General features: G+C 42.8%; 1 protein-coding gene across 1 annotated transcript in view; it reads left to right on the top strand.

Annotated features, from left to right (window-relative positions):
- The window catches only part of srbd1 (S1 RNA binding domain 1), a 53,374-nt gene extending 30,359 nt beyond the window's left edge, over positions 1 to 23,015 (top strand). The window contains exons 17-21 of the mRNA XM_070977580.1: positions 11,265 to 11,371; positions 12,556 to 12,717; positions 14,363 to 14,512; positions 19,789 to 19,973; positions 22,103 to 23,015. Of these exons, the coding sequence (XP_070833681.1) occupies positions 11,265 to 11,371; positions 12,556 to 12,717; positions 14,363 to 14,512; positions 19,789 to 19,973; positions 22,103 to 22,395 (897 nt within the window). The 3' untranslated portion in view covers positions 22,396 to 23,015. The remainder of the gene's footprint in view (positions 1 to 11,264; positions 11,372 to 12,555; positions 12,718 to 14,362; positions 14,513 to 19,788; positions 19,974 to 22,102) is intronic.
- The last annotated feature ends 422 nt before the right edge of the window (positions 23,016 to 23,437 follow it).

Genomic DNA, 23,437 nt, shown 5'->3' with positions numbered 1-23,437 from the left:
TTCAGCCAAAAAAGGCGTGTGAGTGATGGACTGAAGATGTGAACGGACATATGATAAAACCTTAAACAGGTCGAGAGAAGAGGGACAGACAGGGAAGTAGATCAACTCGGCTGAGGCCTGTGTCAACAGATGATGCTAAGAGTGACAGCTAATTCAATTTGGCGATCAGGCATGACGTGTGTTTGGATGTTTGTTTTTTCATGTGTGCTCTCTGCTCCTCGTCCATGTGTGTTCGAATGTGTGTGGAGATGAAACAACAGTTAGCTCACTGCACGTTTGTGTGTGTGTGTAATTGTGTGAGAAAGGCAAGACAAGCATTAGATCAGTGTCTCTACTATTTACACCAGCTATTAATTCCGTATTGTTCTCCATATATGGCAGTTTTTTGGATGACAGAGGCAGAATAAGGTCAAATTTTCGGACTGACAGCGACACAGAAGGAAACGTACAGAGAGTAATGTCGTGGTCATCCAATTGGCAGTCTGCCTTGTGTGTCTTAGGTTTTCTTGATTTATTGTTTATTTAAAAGGCAGAGGCACGTTCAGGAGAAGAGAGTGTTTATTTAGTAATTTTATGGTTCAGGGCAATAAGATAGAAGTTTCATTTTAAGGACGAGTAAAGGGCAGCGACAAATGAGAAGGAGGAGAGAGACAGGGGTTAAAAAGGACAGTAGAGGGTGACAAAAGTCAAAAGAAAAGGAATAATGGGTGAGGGGGAAAATGGAGATTTGAAAGAGAAAGGAGAAGGTCACATGGTGCAAGTGCTGGTGCTTATGTATGTGTGGCTGAGTGTGTCAGGTCACAGGCCCGTGTCTCTCATCACGTCCTGACTGGGCTCTCTGGGGTGCCCGGGGTTCTCCGCCTCCCGCTCTCAGATCATGTGACTAGGTCAACAAATGATAATATAACCGGATAAATAAACTCTGGGTGCTGACAGATATGAGATGGGACGTCACGTTGACCTGCGTGTCGGCTCAGGCAAACTCACACACACGTACACATCATCCTTTTCTGTCTGAGGTTTCAGTGCTTGTGTGTGTGTGTGTGTGTGTGTGTGTGTGTGTGTATACATTACATATGTAGATGTGGGAGAATGGGTGTGAGAAAAGGGCGCTCATGCATGCGTGTGTTTTCTAGCAAGTTCTTTTGTGTGATTCATGGCATTTCGAGCTTTCTGAAAGTTTATTGCCATTACACCCGAAAAGCATAAGGGCAGATGTAACTCTAGACAGCTGGCACAGCATGCTCTCCCTTTCTCTCTCCCTCTGCTGACTCAGTGAGTGACAGCTCTGAGAGAAAGGAGGAAATGAGCTGAGGGCTAAGAAAGTGAGGCCCATTAAAATCAGATTGGACGTAACTATTGGTGTGGGAACACTGTTTTCACTGCAGCACCACTGGCTGACAGGACTTTCTGGATACTGAGTTTGCCAGATACACGTCTGCTTCACTGGAGACAGCGTTATTAGTATTTTTTAAAAATGGACAGTGCAGTGCAATACATTTAAAAAGCTGCTGATCGTCTTATTGATTTGAGAGACTTGCATGGACAAACTTTTCAGGAGTCCTTGATAATTAGACACTTAGTGGGTGTGGCCCTTCGACATCTCCTCATCTGTCAATCAGCTCTTTCTGTTGCTCTGGTCTGTTGACAGCTGGATAATTCCCAGGGCGGTGAAACTAACTGCTACTGGAAAATACACACAGAGACACACACTGCTGTGTAAGAAAACATTGCCCACAAGCCGGATATTAAAGAAACTGTCACTCTTCCCCTCACCTCTTTCAACCGCTTTCCTTCTCCGGCTCCACCGTTTTGCCAGAATTTTCCTGCTCTTGTTCCAGTGACTCCCCTTCTTCTGCCTTCTTTTCATGCCATATTTTTTCTCTCTTTATAATCGTGGTGCAACATTTTATTTTTAACAAGTTTGGATTTGCTGCTCGGTGTCACAACGTCAGCTGTTTGAGCCAGATAATCCACATGTGGTGAGGAAATGAAGAGTTTGGATAGGTCTGAGGTTTGGAAAGCAAGTTGCAACCAATAAGCCATTGATCAGCTGATGGAGGCTGATAACACTGAGGGTTTCAAGCCAAAAGACCATATTTTTGTCATGTGTGTCCCACAATCGTGCTGGTACCAATATATTTGTGATAAATCAGCTTCTAAAATAAGGCTCTCTTGCCAGTGTAGTTTTCCAGCTTCATTGTAATTCTTTTCTGTATATGATTCTAGTCTTTTGTACAGCCTCATTTTTTTTCCTCTCTTCTGTATTTGTTATGCACCAAACTACCAAGACAAAATCCTTGTATGTGAAAACGTCACTAAACCTGATTCTGACCCGTTTATCAAGGGTCACTAATGTCAGTAGAAGAAGTCAAATGAGGTGTTTAAGTTTTTTAATTTTTAAACCAGGCACATCAGCAGAAGAAGCGCACCTTGGGGCCTGTTTGCATTAAGGCTGGGTGATATGGCAAAAAATATAATCATGATAATTATTTTCCATATTGATCAATATTGATATTTAACTTGATACAGTAAGTAAGTTGCTCATACTGCCAATTTGAAGAGTATCCTGATAATGACTGGAGCCTAAGGAAACCAGAGGGTTCATTAGTTAAGCTTTCTTAACATATAGAACAACAAACATGCTGCATATCTGCCTTGATATACAGTCCCAATGAGCTTGCCTTGCAACTTAATAAAACAACAGTGTGGTCTCTGAGATGGTACCCTTTCAGGTCATGGTAAATATTTGTGGTCTTTCCTGTCTTAGTTGGCGCCAACTGGCAGCACATTTTGTTGACGGTCTTAGTGCTTTTGAGATATCCAAACCATTTCCGTATAACTGATGTCTTCTCGCCTCTTTTTTCAACATCCTCCATAGTTTTGGAGGATAATGCGACAAGAGCATAAAGTCTGGCCTTGTTAAACCGGCTGTTGATTAAGCGAGGCAGCAGGTGACTGTGGGCCAAGTTTGTTCTGCTTGTTCGACAGGTGTTTGATAAACTGATCAAACTGTCTCCCTTCTGTTGCACTCATCCCGTCGTTGACTCCAGTAAAATATATCCTCAAGTCTGTTTCATTCCCTCTGTTGTGGGTTCTGCTCCCAAGTTACGCTGCTGTCCACTGTCTGTGTTTGAGGAGCTCAGCCCCGCCCTCGAGCAAACAGGAAGTGCCACAGAGAGGCAACTGGCTTTTAGGCCCCTCAGGTCCATTCATTATTTTTGCTCTTTTCCAGAGGACATCCACATTCACATTCTTCACTGATAGCTCAAATCATGGTGTGTGGTGGGAAACAAGCGTGTACTTTGATGTGCAAACTGCATCCTGACTGGCTGTTGTCATGTGTATGTCTGCTGTGTAATAGGTTGTTAGAGCTATCCATATTGTGTAAAAATGTCCAAATTGTCATCCTTATCAACAGAGATTATTTCATCGCCAAGCCCTAGTTTGCATTTGGTTCAGAATTCAGTCGACTGAATTTGATCTTTTCACTTACAGCGAGTGCAGATGATGTCACACCTAAGCCGCTGTGCCTATAGTGCTCTGTGTGTACAGCCATGAAAATGTGTATGTGTGCGCTTGAGCATGCTATGTTTCACTCTCGAATGGTTGTGCCTACAGGGGAGACAGGAGCAGACAGAGCCGAGAGAAGGAAGGAGAGCGAGAAATGGAGGGTTGACAGTGATTGATAGTTTCTGTCTCTGCGTTTTTGAGGCGTGGGAAAAAAAAACAGGCTCTTAAAAACTCGATCAGTGGCAGAAGCTGCCAAACATTATCTGCTACTATTTGAATTATTTCCCTTAGGTCCAGCACAGTGTGTGTGTGTGTGTGTGTGTGTGTGTGTGTGTGTGTGTGTGTGTGTGTGTGTGTGTGTGTGTGTGTGTGTTGACTAAGGTTGGGAGATGAGTCAAGCTTGTATCCTTGCATGTAGAATGGATTTAAACTCAAGCCAATTCTGGACTTATTCAACAATTTAGTAGATATTTACTGGCTGCTCTCATGTCAGGTTTCTTATTCTAGTGAGTTGACATTGAGTGAGGATGGGTTTTTGTTTTGTTTTTTTTGGTGGTAAAGATTTTAAGTATGTAAACCTTTATTTTTATAGGTACCCTCAAACATTTAAGTGCTTCATGTGGGAGGAAATGAAATCAGTGGTTGAGGGGCAAATCATAAACAAATGTACCATGAAAAGGAAGTAGAAGTGTGTTTTTGGATCTTTACAATGATAGTCTAAAATCAGCTGATCTGAGCTTATACTGCTGAGAAAATTTTCCCTTTTGGGCCACAAAAATACATAAATTACCTCAACCTCTTTTCTGTGCAGCGGGATATTTCTTAATGCATTTTGCCCGAATAGTCCAAACTGATTTTATTCTAAGTAGAAAATCCTCGTCATGCCAGTGTGTCATTTGGACTTCCTGTGCCCTTCTTGAACCTTATTCTGTTTTGACTTTCTCATGCTCTGTTTTGCAGTCCCTCAGGTAATGTGTGTGTGTGTGTGTGTGTGTGTGTGTGTGTGTGTGTGTGTGTGTGTGTGTGTGTGTGTGTGTGTGTGTGTGTGCGTGTGCGTGTGCGTGTGCGTGTGCGTGTGCGTGTGTGAGTGAGTGAGTGTTTTGCAGGAAGTTGAGAAATAGCCACTAGGCATTCATGAAAGGTGTTGGAAAAACATAAAACCATCTCCTTGCTGTCATATCACTTTCAGCTGGTGATTTACGACAAGTATTTAACTAGGCACATACTCACATGTGCGCACACATGCGCGCATGCACGCACACGCACACACACACACACACACACACACACACATACATGAACACAGACTATAAGCTCAGCCTATTTGCCTGTAGTATGTTCAGTATGTTCATGGGGCAGGTCTCAGAAGCCTTATCGAGGCTGTCACTCAAGGAGTACATGGCCTTCAGATAACCTCAGCAGGGCTCCATGATCTCCATGATGCCAAAGAACGGAATTTGGAATCAGAATTTGAAAATAAAAACGGAATCAACTGTAAAACTTTTTAAAAAAATCCTCCACCACATAATTAGACACTTTCTGATGTGCTTCAGTCGTAAAACACAGAATTCAGAAAGATTAAGCGAAAAACAGAATCCTGATTTCATAAGGCCCTACCTCAGGCTCCCTGTTAGTTTGGACATAGGCCATTGATTATCAGAGAGTGAAGCAGCAGTTTCACTGCGTTGTCAGAACACATTCGGGCAGAATAAGGTTAAAATAATGGCTTCTATTTTCTTCCTTTTAGGAGTCACAAACATTTTAGAAATTTCCAAACACAGCAAACTCTTTTACCATTGCAGCTTCCAGTCTTTCCTCTCATTAAAGCTGCCACGTCCACAGCCAGAGGACTGCAGCTACTTATAGGTTTATAGGGGTTTGGATGCCCCTCTGTATCTGCCTCCACCTGTGAACAACCCCCTTGCAGCCTCACTTGTGACCAATATTTTGTAATGTTGTTTCTTCTCAAGTTGCTACGTGAGTGCCCCCCCCCCCCCTTTTTTTTTTTGCTTGCTAACTTTGATTGCTTTCCTCTAGTGAAGCCAAGCAGTACTCAAATTGTAGACAATTGTAGGAATTACTGTGTATTTCTGGAAAGTGTTCAATGCTTGGGAAATTACCATATTCTAATTCACCATGCCTTTAAACTTAAGAATGAATGAGCCTTAAAAATACACCCGCTTGATCAAACAGTAACTTACAGTAACTTAGCCCCCCTCCCCTGACATGAAAAAAACAGAAATATGAAAATAAGCCTGATTTGCAGGACAGGAGGAAAAAGTTTCTCATGTCCCGGGCTGAACGCAATGAAGTGAGGCCAAGTGCCATTTGATCCTACTGTTTGTAATCATCTTACAGCTATCCTAACATCATTTACTGCCCTCAGCCAATCTGGCTCCAGCATGGAGTTCTTAGTGGCATCATTCAGAAACAGTATTTCATGCTGTCAGTCCAAAGACCTCCGCCATCACAGTCATTCAACACCTCAACTCTCAGCAGAAGAGGGAGCTTGTTTTGGTTTTTGGGCTTTCTCTCCCGCTCTGTATTTCTCACCATTCTCTTTTTCTCTATCTCTCTCTGATTGACATGTGGTAACATGGCGGCGTTTAAGTGCTCAAGGTGCAGACAGAAACACTTTGTTCTTGTGCATTGGTTGGCTGGCTTTGACTGGTTTCCGGCCAATCCAAACATGACCTTCACACGTACGGATCCAGTCCATTGGCTCTGGATGATTTTGAGGTTTGGGCGATTTTTGAGGCAGTTTTAAAAATGGATGATGGCATATCCATGGGGTGGATGGAAGTAGTTCGTAAAGGTCTGCCCACAGGATTTCAAGATGTGCTTATGTCCTAAGGTCAAGATTGAGGATACATTTAATAATAGTGTTTGGTTAAAAATGTATTTGAAGTCGTCTGGCATTGTGTCATTGTGACCTTTTCTTGTGAATACTTTTCTAGCCAGTTCCTCTTATCTCTCTCTATCTGTTCACCCCACACCACCCAGAGGTTGTAATTTAGATACTAAGAATCCAATTTAGAGCGAAAGAGTGAGAGTAAACCACAGGGATAGAAGAGGCAGGAGGAGAACAGTAAGAAATACGACATGAGCGAAGAAGCTGTAATTTAAGAAGTGTAGAGAAGGCGGAGTAGATGAATGCTACACAGTCATCTGACTTTATTTATCCCACAATGGGGGAAATTCACATGTTACAGCAGCAGCAGAGTGCAAGAAGTCAGAAGGCAAGAAGACAAAAAATAAAAAAAAAATAAAAAGAATAAAAAATATTGCACAAATGTTATATACCCTATGGTAATTTACAATATATACAATACATACACACTAATTTAAAAATGACGATTGCACATGGAAACAGGTTATCAGTACAACTTGCATTTGATTGGATGATTATTGTGCACTGTTATACAGTCTGATGGCTGTGGGCAGGAATGACCTGCGGTAGCACTCCTTCCTGCACTGGGGATGTAAATGTCTTGTGCTGAAGGAGCTGCTCAGGGTCCCCACAGTGTGGTGCAGGGGGTGGGAGGAGTTGTCCATGATGGATGTCAGCTTGGCTAACATCCTTCTGTCCGCCACCCCCTCGATGGAGTCCAGTGGGCAGCCCAGGCCAGAGCTGGCTCTCTTAACCAGTTTGTTCAGTCTCTTCCCGTCTCTGTCCGTGCTGCCCCCTACCCAGCACACTATGGCATAAAACACCGCCATATAAACACCCAACTGAGGGAAGACAAGACATCAATGTCCTAGATGATAATTCCGAGGCTGATTGGACAGTTTACCTCCACCTGAGATAAATGAAAGCACAAGAGGGCGAAAGAGGGATGCCTGGATTGAGCGATAGAAAGAATCGGGACGACATGCTCCAGTGGTGCAGGCAGTGCCACTGTAAACTGAGAGGAGCACCATGAGGGCCTCTGGACACACACACACATACTGGATTGTGTGTATGTATGTTTAATAGAGCAGAACTTGCTTGTTTTCTGTAACAGTTACTCTCTTCCACACATTAAATCACTGCTGCTGGTGCCAGAGATCTTATCTTTTCGCCCAGATTGCTATTATTACTAAGCCATATCACAGGGTTTGGGGCTTCTGTACAATGAACAGAAAAACATTGTATGGTAATAGCTCAGTGACATCAGCTTTGCTTATATGTGCAGTATTTTTTTCCCTTTGGTAATAAAGTATATTTAAAACAGGGTTGTCCAAACTCCTAAAGTAAAACTTGATGGTGGGCTGCGGATCCAAAGCAAACACCTATTGTATTGTTAAAGTGGAAGATGGTACCAAGATCCCAACTTCCCCTAAAAGACCAGTGATTCAGGAAATCTACTTGGAGAAATGGAATATAATATTCAGAATTATCTTTTCCACAAGGTCTGCCATGTGGCTCTGTCATGTTTCTACAGTAGCCCAAAATGGACAAACTAAACACTGGCTCTAGAGACGGCTGTTCACCTTTTTACATTAGAGTGAGGCGATGAAAAAATATAAGCACATTGATTCAGATTAAATTATTTTTCCAATTTTCTTTTTCATCTGGAATTACATCAGTACTTATTAAAGTTAAGCTTCAGTTTTTCCCATCCCTGTCTGAGCACAGTTATGTACTGAAGTGCACGAGCACCTCTGTGTTACGCTACCTCACATCATCTGGTACTGCTCCCACCTCTATAAGGTTTCAGTAAGGCTGTGAGAGCACAGTCATTGTGGTTTTTCTGCAGGTTAAAACTCTCACACACACACACCTCCACCTTTCTCGTGTGAAAACACTCTCTGGTGTGACATTACAGGTGATTACCTTCTTCTCATCTCTGACTATCTCCGTCTCTCTCCTGTTTCTGTAACCACTCACCGGAAATCATAAAACTTTAAGTCTGAGTTTTATGAGACATTCTTATTGTTTGGAAAGTTATTTTTATTGTCTCCAGAATGCCTCTGGCTGTAGTCCCGCAGCGTTCACACTAAGAATCAGGTCACATGAGGAGTCACCACTTTTACCTGCTATTAGGCCAGGTGTAAACTGTTTGTTTTGTTGCCAATGTTACATAATTCAACACTTTTAAAGAAAGTTTCACCAACAGGACAAATATTAATGAATCCTGAGCTCATGAATACAACATATCAGATTATTAAATACATTACTGAGATGTAATTTAAGTAGTAAGCCATGTATTTCTGTATGAAACCCCAGTGTTGAAGATTAGATAAATAAATAATGAATAATTAAATAAATGGTTGAAGCAATTATTTGTGAAATAGTTTAAGAAATTATTAAAACTGAACTCATCATAATGTTAATGTTGTCATAATGTTTTGAAAGTCACTTGATTTCATAATGTCAGTTTTCAATTTTCATGACAGTGATGTTGTCACCGCCCTGTCACCTTTCAGCCAATCACATGCCCCCGTGAGCAAGCTCAACAATTGCTACCAGGTATAGCAAGTAGCACCTATTAGCTGGGCTATTAACATGGGACAGTATGAAACAAAATGTATCAGTATGAAAAGTGACATGAAGAACTAAAACTTCTATATCTGATTATTGATATCTGTTGTCATCTGATTGCACATTTGTTTATGCTTTACAAGTTGCAAGTGTAATTAACTAGATATTGACAACTGTAATATCATTAAAGTGCAAGTATTTTCCCTGTAATTAAAAATTCAGTGATTGTAAAAACAGAAACTTAGACTAATCAATCATTTACTCAAAATGCTTAATTCCAACATATGAAATGCATTACTTACATTAGATGTTGACAGAGCGTCCGCCCTTTCAACATCACATTTTGGTAATACAAATATAAAGAAAATATTTAAGTATGTTAATCATAGTGTGTGCCAATCCCATAATTATGATCGTTGTTGACAGCTAGTGAAATCTTTAGTTTAACAGTTTCCAGCTGATAACGAACCCAGCTGGGTGCTTCCTTTGGAGATAGCTAACTTGGGCCTTGTATAATGCTCCCTGCCTTCGTCTCAGTTGTGTTATTGATTGTTAAGGAATACATAGTGTAAGCTACTAATAAGAAAATGCTTGTGGTTGAAGCTTTTAATTATTGTCATCCATTCATCAAACAGATGAATAAATGGCCAAGCAGAACTTAGTCCCGTCTGTTCTTTCACCCATACATGCTTCTGTCTGCCTCCCTCTCTGTCCTCATATGTCCTGCTGTCCTGTTTTTGCTGACAGAGAAGGGTGCGTTTGCTAGCTGGCAGTGTTGTTATCTATTTACAAGCCAGTGTTTGTTCAGGGCTTGATCGTGTTACAGGAGGGTCAGGTTCGCACACAGCGTACTTACGCACGCACGCACGCACGCACGCACGCACGCACGCACGCACGCACGCACGCACGCACGCACGCACGCACGCACGCACACACACACACACACACACACACACAGCCCAGTAGTAACAGTAGTCTAGTTTAGACTGTCAGCTAATCCTCAAGCAGTTGCTGAGGCATCAGTCCAGCTGAACCTCCTGGTTTTTGGCCCTGTCCCACAGCCCAGGGCTTCTGTATGTGTGTGGGGACAACGGCGAGTCCTCATAGAATAGCTTACAACCTTATTTTGGTGTTTTGTTTTGATCAAATTTATTTTAGGTATTTTTTAATGTCCACAAAATTTGTTGAGTTGTTTTTACCCTTTCCTTTCCTTTCCTTTCCTTTCCTTTCCTTTCCTTTCCTTTCCTTTCCTTTCCTTTCCTTTCCTTTCCTTTCCTTTCCTTTCCTTTCCTTTCCTTTCCTTTCCTTTCCTTTCCTTTCCTTTCCTGTGCGTCATTGGCTGTCTTCCCTGATCCTTATTAGGAAAAAGATTCTAGTCCTTTTGGAAAATATGTCCTGATTAATAGTTGATTGGTGGTTCAGAAGTGTGAAGAGTTCATTTGGAGGATCTTTATTGACAGCGAGTCACACTAACGAGAACACTGTGTTAGTGGGAGAAAGGCATTGCTGACAAGCCAAACTAAACACTCTCTCTCTCTCTCTTTTCCTTTCTGCACCTCTCTCTCTCTCTCTCTCTCTCTCTCTCTCTCTCTCTCTCTCTCTCTCTCTCTCTCTCTCTCTCTCTCTTCTCTCTCTCTCTCTCTCTCTCTCTCTCTCTCTCTCTCTGCCTTTTACTTGCTGTACTGCTTGTCAGTCAAACCTCTCTCATCTTGTCAGTATTGTATAGCTAACACTTTCTGCTGCTGTTTATCTCTTTTAAGGGTGCAATTTTAATGATCCCCTTGGGGAAGATGTGTCTACACAGCACCAAATAGTAGTATATAGCAAAAAAACTGAATATGATAGCGAGTAAATATACAGCATGGGGGTTGTGCAAACAGAACATGATTATGTAAAGTCTATTAAAAAAGTCTGCAATAAAACATACTGGGGAGATATTTTTGGATGAAAGAATGAGGGAAACATGATAGCATTGCATCAGCCAAAGGCAGCAATATTAGCCATAGAATAAGATTTAATACACTAAAGTTTCTTCTCCTTTTTACTGTTTACTTCCATCTCTAAACACTAAAACATCCTAAACCAGTAAAATTGCTAAAGAGTGCTTGCTTGTATGCAGTATACTTGTGTATGTTTTAGAACAAGAGGCAACTTTTTTTCAGTAATTTAATGTTGTTTTCTCTGCTAATCCAGTTGTCAGCCTGATGTTTCTTCTCTTGTGTGCATGTATGTGTGCTTGTGTGCGTGCGTGCTTGTTATATGTGTGTGTGTATGTGTGTGTTTCTAGCATGATGTGTCAGCTGGAGCTCTGAAGGCAGCGCTGGATGGCGTGGTGCAGGAATGTGTTAGCTTTGTCGGGGTGGACATCAACATCTGCTCCGAGACACTGATGAGGTAGACGACACATAAAGACACATACATACAGTACGTGCGCTCACAAGCACGTGTGCACACATGGACTCTCTGCAGCACACACACACATGCAAAAAGTGAAACAGAGATGAAGTCGGGCTTAGACCTCTGACATACTTTCCCTTAGCGGTCACAACATGGCAAAGCTTCATTCACACTCATGCACAGATGCATGCTGGATGCAGACACACACACACACACACACACACACACACACACACACACACACACACACACACACACACACACACACACACATAAAAATGCGCAGACTGCCAACTTGAGACTGCAACACGCCGTGGCGTCATTTACTGAGTGACTGTCATCAACAGAGGGGATTAGGCAAAGTGGACACAAACACGCGTACACACACATCATTGCCACACACAGATCGAAATGTACATGTGTCCAAAAATCACAAATACCGCTGGAAGAACACTGTGCTCATGTAGGCTTATTTACAGTATGTGCACATGTTTGAAAAGTACAGGAGGTGCACAAATTTGATACACACACCCTTCAGTGGATACAAATAGTATAAAATGAGCTGGCATTGGCTGCAGGGCAGGCATCAGGTCATCTGTTTACCTGTCTGCTCTGCAAGTGAGCTTTTTCCGTTCCTGCCAGAAGTTGTGTTACACACACGTTAAACACACACAGACGTGTTGATGACTGAGGTATTATGCTGAGTGTTGACGTTGCTGTGTGTTTTAGTGTAAGTGAGTCACCGTGGACATTAACAGAACGAACCTAATTGAGTTTCAAGTCACCTATTTTCATCGCACGGCCAAAACTTGACAAATACGCTCACTAGATATTGCTTATGCGTGTCTCTTGTGACTGTTGCTGCTGCTTGTTTAAATGCCAGGTCACAGCTTGCACAATCAGCTCTGTTTGTTTGTATATTACAGAAATCGCGTGTGGCCAGCGTGTAAAGCAAGTGCTACATAGCTGTGTGTAGTTATACTGCAGATATTGTATTTTGAAACTAAACAGTGGTTTCCCCCCCGAGTTTTAGTTTTCACCGTACCGTTCGTCACGTCAGCATTCAATGTCGAACAGAGACCTTAGAAATAAACACACAAACCTCAACAAACTTCCTGAAATGATTTTAATAACTAGATGATGTCTTGTGTGACATTTATATTTGTTGTTTCATCTCCAAGGCATGTAGCAGGCCTAAATGTGGGCAGGGCGAGGAGTATTGCCGAGTGGAGAGAGCAGAATGGTCCCTTCATCAACAGGGAGCAGCTCAAACTGGTCAAAGGCATGGGGCCCAAGACCTACCAGCAGTGTGCCGGCTTCATTAGGATCAACCCACAAACCAGGTGCACACTATGCAAACTCTATGTAAAGATACGTAGACATACACACAACTCAGATTCTGTTTCACATTGTTTTCTTACTTAATTCTCCTTAAGTCAGTTCACACAAATTGCAGGAAAATGTATTTTCCTCACATGGTGGTATCTAGCCAAGCAGGTAGTTTTGGTTTAATGTCCCCAGTTTTTCAGATATATATCTCTGAGATTTTCTCAGTGGAAATCCATATGTGGTGCTCAAATCATTAAAAAAATACATTTAAAAAAATGAAACAGCAACATGTTGTTCAAGGTTCAGCTTCATCGTTCATGTCGCATACACGAAAACGGTACTAATGTGGCTAGTAAGATCTATTGTAGACCCAAATGCTGGAGCAATGTTGGCGAACTTAATATTGAGGGACAGACAAGACAAGCTCTGTCAGTGTGAAGCCTCATTTGAAGCCAATAAAATAACCAGAGCAGTGGATTGGATGTTTTCTCACGTCGCTTTTTCTGTCGTCTCACACACACAGCTAACGTTATCTCCACACTCAGCTGGCTTTGTCGGTACATGAAAGCCTCCTCTGCTGCGTGCTGTCGGCATGCGTGTCTGTTGCTGCTGTATGTAAATGCACTTGATAGACATGCCCTGTGGTACGCTGACTGTTGTACTTCTATTATATCTGTCTAATTCTGAGAATGAATCACATTACATTTACAAATTGCCTTCATTTTGGGACAGGTTACTCCTCCCAAGCACATGAATCTTATTTTCATTCCTAGTCGGAGCCAATAAACGTTCTTTTAATCATTTGTTCTTCCTTAAGACGTCCTTCCTTACCTTGCTAATAGATTGAAAAGAGGTAGAATCATGTTTTGAGTGGAGAATCCCTTTTGTTTTTTAATACTCTGATATAATACCGTCACCATAAAAATATGCGCAATATGGATGTAAAGTTATAGTGCAAAGAAGTTACTGGTGTGAGTGATATGGTGATGTGCAAACGAAGAATAAAACATGACACGACGGTACAGTGCACATTTCACAGATACAGTGACATTATTCATAATGCAGTCTATATAACATGTAGAGCAGAGGTTCGTGAGAGGAGCTGTAGAGGAGTCTCTCCAGAATACAATAATCCACAGACCTCACTGCGAGCAGCTTTCAAGGCTCTGTTTCAGTTGAAAGTATTGTACTGAAATAGAATGATGTTGACAGTGTATGTGGATTGTCCACAGTAGCAAAAACACTTCGCTGTTTTAAATGCAAGTTTTCAAAGCTGTAAGTGATGCAAACAAAGATAATAAACTGGAATTATACTGAGGTGGAAGCAGGAAACCTGACCTGCCTGCATGGCTGGATACCTCTAGAGGTAACCGAGAAAATGTTTATTCTTTGCTTTTTTTTGTAATTTGGTGAATCAACCCTTTGATGAATGCCCTGCGATCTGCTGGCGACCGGTTCAGGGTGTGCCCCGCCTCTCGCCCGTTGACAGCTGGCATAGGCTCCAGCCCCCCCGCAACCCTGAAAAGGGATAGTCGGGCATAGACAATGGATGGATGGATGGACCCTTTGATGAAAAGTCGTGTTTTGATATGAAGGCTTTCTGAAAATTTGAACATACATTCATAATTTTAAAAACAGCTTTCTTTCTTCTCAAATCAGTGCCAACTCCTCAAGTCGCCCTGCACCAGCAGTGCCAGAGAAACCAGCAGCAAGGAAAGGCAAAGGAAAGACTTGTGTCAGCATACCAGCCTCATTTAACCCCCTGGACCAGACCTGCATACACCCAGAGTCCTACAGCGTGGCGCAGAGGTACAGTACACACAAATATACAAGCACACACGCACACACTTTTGTACAGCAGCCCACCCCACTGGCCAAGGCATGTTCAGGCTAAGATGGAGTTGATTTTGACACCGTCTCATATGGGGCTGGTTATAGTGGTGGAGGACTCTGATTTGATTTACACAGACATGGGATACAAGAGAGGAGGTATCGGCTTTGTTGTGTGTGTGTGTGTGTGTGTGTGTGTGTGTGTGTGTGTGTGTGTGTGTGTGTGTGTGTGTGTGTGTGTGTGTGTCCTTTTTTGTATGAGAAATGATTGTTAGCGCTGCTGATGCTATATCAAAAGCCTATTGAACAACTGCCCCAGACTTGTGTGTGTGTGTGTGTGTGTGTGTGTGTGTGCATGCATGTATGTGCATGTGTGTGAAGCAGGCAGACAGAGACAGAGGGAGGGCTCTCTGTCCTACAGCTGTAGTCACTCAACTGTGTTTAGTCTACATAAGTTCTGACACTAGTGGCTCTAAGCATCGCTCCCCTCATGTCGATGTGCCTTTAATGGCCTCAGTGCATGTGTGCGTCTCTGTGCACACATGTGTGCAGATACATTGAGGCAGCTTGTGTGAAACTGTGTTTTTGCTTATCTTTCCTACTTCAGCCAAGTGACCGTGTGTGGGTGTGGGTTCATGTGTGTGTGTTCCACATAGACTGCGTCGTATAGTTGTTCATCAAAGAGCTGTTCAGGGTCAGAGGTCTGAAAATGCAAATTAACACCCCCTTCTATTTTAATACAGCCTCTATTCCTTTCCCTTTCTTTTTGGTCTTTGCTTCTCTGGGAGGACACCTTCCTCTCCTCCAGACAGCTCTCCTTCTCTTTCACTATCTTTCTTTCTCAGTGGTGTTTGTTATCACAACTCGGTGAGGTGCCCAAATACTCCTGTTGTCATGGGGCCCTCTTAAATGTCAGTCATCATTACTCACACCTGGTTTGTGTGTGTTTCTGTTGTCCCGTGTGTGTGTGTGTGTATGTTCTCCAGTTTTAATTGACTTGTTCCATCAGTTGGGGCTGGAGCTACGTTGATTGATTTATTTCCTAATGAATCTGAATGAAACATAATTTTGAAATCCGACAGATCTATTAAAAAGTTTTAATATCACATTTCATATTTCAGTGCTGGAAATTTCAGGAATTGGAGAAACAGAGGGAGGAGAGAAAATGATCATTTACCTTTTTATTAAGTCTTAATGTTTTGCTTTTGCTGCTGTTGTCATAACACATTTGAACTGCTGTTGTTGTACATTAGATATCCTCCTAAATCAATGGCAAAACGTGGTACAAGATCATCATTCTGCATTTCTCCCTCATGTCATGTCTTCTGTTTTCTCTCCATCATTGAGTCTTTCTCCTGTTTCTCACCGCTCTGCTTATCATTCTCTGCTCGTCTATTCTTCCCGCTGTTCGGTCTTCTTAACCCTGTGTTGGCGAATGTTGTATCCTTTGTTATGACTATGTTATAATCCATGTCTGGCAGTTTCAGTGCCAATTCATTTCTCACTCGCTCGCGCATATATTTTGCAATGGCCTCGATTTCACAAACTTGCTGAATTTCCGAACCGCATTTGTTAGAACGTCCCAAAACATGCCTTGTGGTTTTACACTGTGTCACATCCCTCTCTGAATGTTAAGGATGATGGTCAGCGGGGTTGAGATCGAATGACGGTGCAGGAAAAGCCCCGCATGTCATCTATTTCTCTCCCATGGAATTTTGACAGCCTGCTGTAGTTTTGATGCAATGGGAAATAATTCATCTTCAGCTGCACTTTAAATCAGAGGGTGCGTCATGCCTCTGAAAAACAGACCATCTTACACTGTGAGTGTGGAGTTCAGCCTGATTCGGCTGTCTCCTCTCATAAGCCCTTAATGTTACAGTTGTAATGATTCATCTGTTTCAAACAAATCCTGCTCTGTTGTTGCAGTGTTGTTGTCATTCAGAGAAAGCGATCATTTAATTCAGAATATAAAATAAAAAAACAAATGGCAGCTAACAGTGTGTGACCTTTCCCTCCTTACTTTCCTCATGCCAGCAGAGAGTTTCTCTCCCTTTGAATCTTATTTTGAAATGCTCTGGAAAACGCTCTCCTTTAGAGTCACTAATTGGGATAGTGGGGAACATTTAACCCCTCTCTAAATGAAAAGTCTCACACTGTGCAGCGCAGTAGATGTTAGGCCGTCACTGAGATGCCTCACTGCTCTTCTCACATCCTCACCTACAACCGATGAAAGCGGGAGGTACGAAGGGAGGGTTGTGGAGGAATGCTGTTTGTGTGTCTTTATGGTGTATGAGGAATATCATGTTCATCACATTAGTGAAACTGGATCCTCCATTACTGCTCACAGCCCACACATCACCCCCTTTTTGTAACCATATACGCACACACACACAAGAACACACATGCACAGGCACAATTTGTCCACCTTGGTTTCAGAAATAGTGGGATGTGTTTGCTTAAAGGCAAATCTCCAAAACCTCTCTGCAAAAGCTTTAATATTTGAATATTCGGCTGCAGAGAATCTGCTCTATTAAAATATTTCACATCAAAATATCAGTGAAGTTTATTGTTGTTAGCCAGTTGGGTTCATTGCATGAAATATATATCTTTGCTCAGATGTGAGGCAGAGCGGTCCACTCTGTGACGAATATTTTTCTGATATGTAACAGTCGGGGCCCAATATTTCTATAATGCAAAACAGAGTGGGTTCTTGCTGTGAGCCTGGATAAAATCTATATCCTAGCCGACCCAATCCCACATTCACATGTACACACGCACACATGCACGCACACGCACACACACACACACACACACACACACACACACACACACACACACACACACACATACACACACACACACACACACACACACACACACACACACACACACACACACACACACTGTGTTGGTAGTAATTATATGAGTATGAACCCAACAGCAGTGGAGGCCTCTGGACTCCTGGCACCCCTTAAATACTAGCATACACCCCTGGAAAAATGAGACTGGCACGCACGCACGGGCACACACACACACACACACACACACACACACACACACACACACACACACACACACACACACACACACACACATACACACACCTGAAAGTAGCACCAACCACCCACCAAAACCACTGAAAGATACAGATCCAGAATTCAGCCTGCACTTAATTCAACACTGCTTCCACTCGCTCACCCCTCTCGTCTACCTGTATCATTCTAGCTTGAATATTTATGTCACTCATAGGTTAAAGGGATGATCATGTGGACCCTCTTGGACCCTTGCATTCATAATTTTAGAAGTCTGATGTTTGAACGGTTTGAGGTGCTGCTGTCACTGATCATCCTCTGATAAAGGTCTGCAGTTCTGCATCAGCGTATATGAACAGAAAAGCTACGATATTTTGGCTATTTTGAAGTGACCCAGTGGTACTGGAAGTCCAGCCTTTTCTGAATTTCCACTAAGGGGATAAATTTCTGTCTGTCACCAATCATTATTGAAATGACAAAATGAGACCTTTGATGTACTGTTGCTTGTTTTACTGCAGCAGGGAGAAAATATTTCCTCTTGTGCTGTGTTTTATACTCCAGTCAGTGCGGAAGATGAACAGCCAACATGTGTTTTTTAAAAAAAGTAGTCAACCTATCCCTTAAAGAGTTTTGTCAGATTGTTTTCTTTCCATTTGTGCAAATTTTGACACAGTAGAGTAAGAGAGGAAATATTATGTGTGAGAGAGTGGAAGAGAGATGACCTGCAGCAAAGGTCCCAGGCTGGATTCAAACCACGGGGGCTATGTGGTGAATGTCTTAGACCAGTAGGCCACCAAGAGCCAAGTATTTCTTCTCCTGTAACGAGATATGTGGTTGGAAAGTTGAGAAGCCTTGGGAGACACAGGAAAGAAGATTCTAGTGTTAGACAGGCATCCATTTTGGTCCAAAGGTGCTGTTTCCTCACCGCTAAGCCATTCCTGGCACATGCTCGGCTTCTATTTTGTGGCGCAGTGGCTTGCTGGTGTTGAGGGACTGATTCCGCTTGTCTCCCTCTTTTGGACAGTAGACGGTGACTTTGCTGGCAGGGGCCCCTCTGCTCACAGCTGTCTCGTACATAGTTTGTACACAAGCCGTGTCCCGTTACATCCGCACTGTCCCTGCCACTGCCAAATGAGCATTTCTGAACAACATTGTGTATGAATCAACTTGGTGTGCGCACGCGAGTGTGTGTGTGCGTGTGTGTGTGTCCTGAATGTGCGTGTCCACCTGTTCTGTCCATCATGGGGCGGGGACAGCTGCGGAGTCTGTTTGGCGTCAGGCTGCCAGTGAGCGACATCCATCAAGGACGCTGCCCAGCTGGTCCTCGCATGAGCGCATGCATAGAGGCAAATGCATTCACATCCATCACCAGCCATGGAAAGTGCCTACTGTAAATAATATATACAGTAAGCACAATACTCACACAGCGCACATTTTTCCATAAACCCTATATGCTGCTCTGGCTCCCATGCCAGTCTGTTACCGAGTCTGTTTAGAATGTCGACCAGCTAATTAGTTTGGATCTAAATCTCCGGCTCAGTGAAATTTAAATGGTGCGACTTGATCGACTGTCTAGACATTTTGGAGGTTGGACATCCTGCTAGAATAAAGCGATAGAAGGAGATTTTTCCAGGGGATTGACGGATGGACAAACAGTCCAACCTTAGCAAAGTGGAGGCGGTTTCATGAGACAAGGTGTCAGGGCGTTTACAGCCCACTGTGGATTTACCTGATTTAATAGGGGGTAAAATAAATGTGTGTATTTGTGCCTGTGTGTGCTTTAGAACAGAAAGTCCCACCTCGGCAGCTTGTGACTTTCTGTTTAATTACTCCCACACCTCTCCTCCATTTTTCCCCCAGTTCCCTCACCTGCATTAGCTTAGCTCCCCCGTTTTTGCTTTTTTCCTCTTTAATTTCCATTTTTCCTCATCATTCTTCCCAGACTGTCTCCACTTTTCCTCTCCTTTCATCCCTTCCTCTGTCCTTCTGCCTCACTCTGTCCCTCATAGCCTTGCTTTAGACTAACTAAGGACCACTTGTATTTAAACTCATTTATGAACATTTTGGCCCTTGCTAGCCACTACATAAGTGTGTGTGTGTGCATATTTAAACATGCAAAAAATAGTTTATCATATTTATTTGCTATCAACTGTTTTTATGGTTTTAAAAATGTGATTTTCACACTTTACACTATATTTTCCTTTTTTTTCCACTCCTGTCCAGATTTCTGTCGCTCGTGGGTGGGAGTGCAGACCAGATCGGGAGTGCAGGCCTGCGACGGTGTGTGGAGAGCAAGGTTAGTAGCAGCACCGTGGAGGAACTGGCCAAGACGGTGGACACCACACCCGAGACCCTCAAGCTCATCATAGACGGCCTCACGCAGCCTCCTGGGTTTGACATGAGACAAAGTAAGACTCCTGCCGCTCACAGTCACACTGAGATATCAATTCATTTCAGAATTTGTTCTTGCAATCATGAAAGAACATAAAGAAATAGTTAAAAATACAGCAACCATGTAAACTCGACACTTGCACTTTTTTTTTAAGTGGCTTGATTGTGAGAGGAACTAAACAATGTTTACATGCATTTCTGTTCATTTCTCACACCTTCTTATCAATTAATAGGCATCCAAATTGAGCAAAATCACACTTAAGCTCTTATTTCTCAGTATATTCTTGTGCAAAGCTCTTGCCACTGACCACAATACTATCGCTGTTTGGAATCACATAAAATTTCATCGACTGCACATATCTGCAACCTGGCAGTCACAGTAACTTCTGTTAGTCTCTCATCTTTCCTTCGTAATGTCATTTATAGGTCCCTGCTCACCGATAGAAAGCTGACCTTGTATTTGTCCAGTTCTTTGACTGCTTTGCTTGTTAAAACACGCACTGACTTCTCTTGTGCCTTTATTATAATAGGCATGTCTTGGCAGTGTAATTTGATAGACTCTGACAGTGCTGTGGCTTCCTCCCTGTAGCCCAACAACACAAGCGCTGTGTTTCTGACAGGGTGTGATGGCTCCAGCAGACTGTGTTGTTGGACAGAATATCTTTACACACACGCACAAATAGACAAAGACCTCTGTTTTTCTCCTCAATCTCATACTCTTGAGTTCAGTCACACATAAACACTGCAACAAAATCATACACAGCCACAAACGGTCAGATTTTCCGCAGTTTTGCTCAAATTTGTCTTCTCGAAGTCGTGCATTGCAAAGAGATATGATTATGTTAGATTTAAAAAGCTGAGTCAGTCCAAAAGAAGAAAAATAAGTAAAAGTCTCTTTGCTTCAAAATCGGATTAAATGTGGGCAGGAGTCATTCTGGAGAAAGATGGTTGATGTTCACTGATCTCCTCATGTCCTTTAGCTGTCCATTCTGTGTGTGTGCGCAGCAGAAACAAAAAAAAAGAACAAAACAAAGTTTTTTGAACCCAGCTGTAAATGGGAAACAAACAAAACGGCTCATATTGAAACGCACAACAGTTTTCCAGCCAATCAGGAACAGGTGGTGTTCATGCTCGTGCACAGGACAAGGCGACGGGGAGGGGAGACGGGTGGAGCAAGAGGGGCGGTAAATCTGGCACATTAAGGTCTGATGGCATTGTGAAGAGGGAAAGATGGTAATATCAACAGTCTTTCTCCAGAATGGTTCAGTCCACCTTTCAGGCTATAATACTGCTATGTGTAAAGGAACAGTCATTGAGAGCTGCTATTTTCAATATAGAAATAATGACAAACATTATTGCACAAAGGTGTAGTTGCTATAATTGTGTGTTTGTAGCCATGACATAAACATAACTTCTGATAGATAAATGAGTTAATTAGCCTTCTCTTTTATTATAAAGAAATGTAGGACAAGGCTTCTTGGCCTGTTGTAAATTAATGAAATTTGGTTTATACATTGGTATTTTTACCAAGCTGATAAGCTGCAAAGATTTTCTGACTCAGTTAATTTCCACGCCTTATTTCCAGGCATAGTTTTATGATTGGCGGAAAAAAAAAGTGATGCCTGGATACCCAGTCAGCGCTGCTGGTAACTCGGCTCAAAATTAAGGAACGCAGCTTCAAGGTTCATTCTCAGGTTGGCCCTATTCGGTTGCAGCACACTACGCTTGGCCCCCGAGCCAGAGCTCAGCTGAGTAAACAGATGGGCCGAAGCTACCGCATGAAATTAGTGCTTTGGGGAGGATAATTGGACCGGACTATTTCCTGGGGCATGAGCCTTCCCTGTTTGTGTTAATGCTACAGAAAGGAAAAGAGCTCTCAGGAACAGGCCAAGTGGAAAGTGGGATAAAATAGAATGCAGAGAAATGTGGAAGTATGCAGACAGAAGTATTGGGTTGCTGCTCGAAATGCAATACGTGTTTATCATTTCTGTCCTGCCCCTTGCTTTCCTGCATTCACTTTCCTGTCTGTCCTCCCTCCCTTTGTGCCAGCTGCCCTCCATACCTGATTTTGTCATAGATCTGTCTCCCTCACTTCCATGTAGCCACCTCACCTTTTTGATACTCTCTCCCTTTGTGCCATCCCCAGATTTTGGGCAGGCGGACTTTAAGCGGGGCATTGTGTCGATGAGTGATCTGCGGGTGGGTGCGGTGCTGACGGGCCGGGTGGACAACACGACTCTGTTCGGGGCTTTTGTAGATATCGGTGTTGGCCGCTCGGGCCTCATCCACAAGAGCAACATCACTCTGGACAAACTGCCTGTCAGCCAGCGCCGGCGCAGCCTGGCTCTGGGACCTGGGGAACGGGTGGAGGTCCGGGTCCTCAATGTGGACCCTCAGAGGGGACGAATCGGCCTGGACCTGATCAGGGTCCTGCAGTAGAGTCTCTCACTAGGCATTATTTGTTAGTGCTTGCAATTTTTAACATGCGGTTCCTGCATTTGTTCTGCATAATGGTTCATTCCAAAAGACATTTAAAACAACAGCCGTTAGACGTCCGGTGAAATAAAATCAAACCAAAGTTCCTCACATCGGGAACACATTAAACACTAACCTGATTGCCCAATTCATGGCGAAAATATCACTTATTGTTTGTCAATGTCCTGGTTAGCTATGTGCACACACTGCTGTTACTGACCATTAGAGGAGACTGATGGGACGGCTTATTGAGATGGAACCTGTCATTTTTTGCACTTTAGCAGTAGTGCAGAAACTGTAGCTTCATACTTCAGCGGCTATTGTTTACATTCTATAGATTTAATAATATTTAAATATTATTTACATACTAATTCACATTCAACTCTTCAAGGTTTTGTACTGCTCTGAACAGTTTGTCCAGACCCATCTTTGTATCTTCATTATTCAAAGCAGACTTTGTTTATTGTGGACACTTGAACAAACCAACTGAAGGACTCGACGTGTGATCTTACGCACATTTGACATTGTGAAAACAGTGACCTCATATGCAGATTAAGTTTTGACATTAAACATATTTCCTGTCTACCTTGGGCTCTTGATGTACATTTTCTCGGAGAGAGGAGGGGCATGCACGACTAAGGAAAAGATGGAGGATGGCATGGGCGAAGAGGAAGGTTGGAGAAACAGAGCGGGTGTCGTGAGTGGTGGAAAGAGGAAAGAAGACACCAGTTAAAGAACAAGTTTTTCTTCCAGACAGCAGGAAAATGTGAAAAGACTGAATGAGTGGGCTGGAGGGGGGGAGGGATGGGCGGAGATGTGTATAAGAGGAGGAGGGAGGGTTTCTATCTCCCAGACTGCAGTAAAGCCTGAAGGCTTTTTAGGCATGGTCCCAGACACAATTATCCCAGGACACACACACAAATGCACACTAATCAGCTGCTTCAAAATTAATCCCAGACTCCCCATCCACATTATCTAATTTGTTTGTTTTTATGAAACTGGAATA

Source organism: Chaetodon trifascialis, chromosome 13, assembly GCF_039877785.1.
Source record: "Chaetodon trifascialis isolate fChaTrf1 chromosome 13, fChaTrf1.hap1, whole genome shotgun sequence".
NCBI classification, from domain to species: Eukaryota; Metazoa; Chordata; class Actinopteri; order Chaetodontiformes; family Chaetodontidae; genus Chaetodon; species Chaetodon trifascialis.
This window is presented reverse-complemented; position numbering and strand designations above follow the sequence as displayed.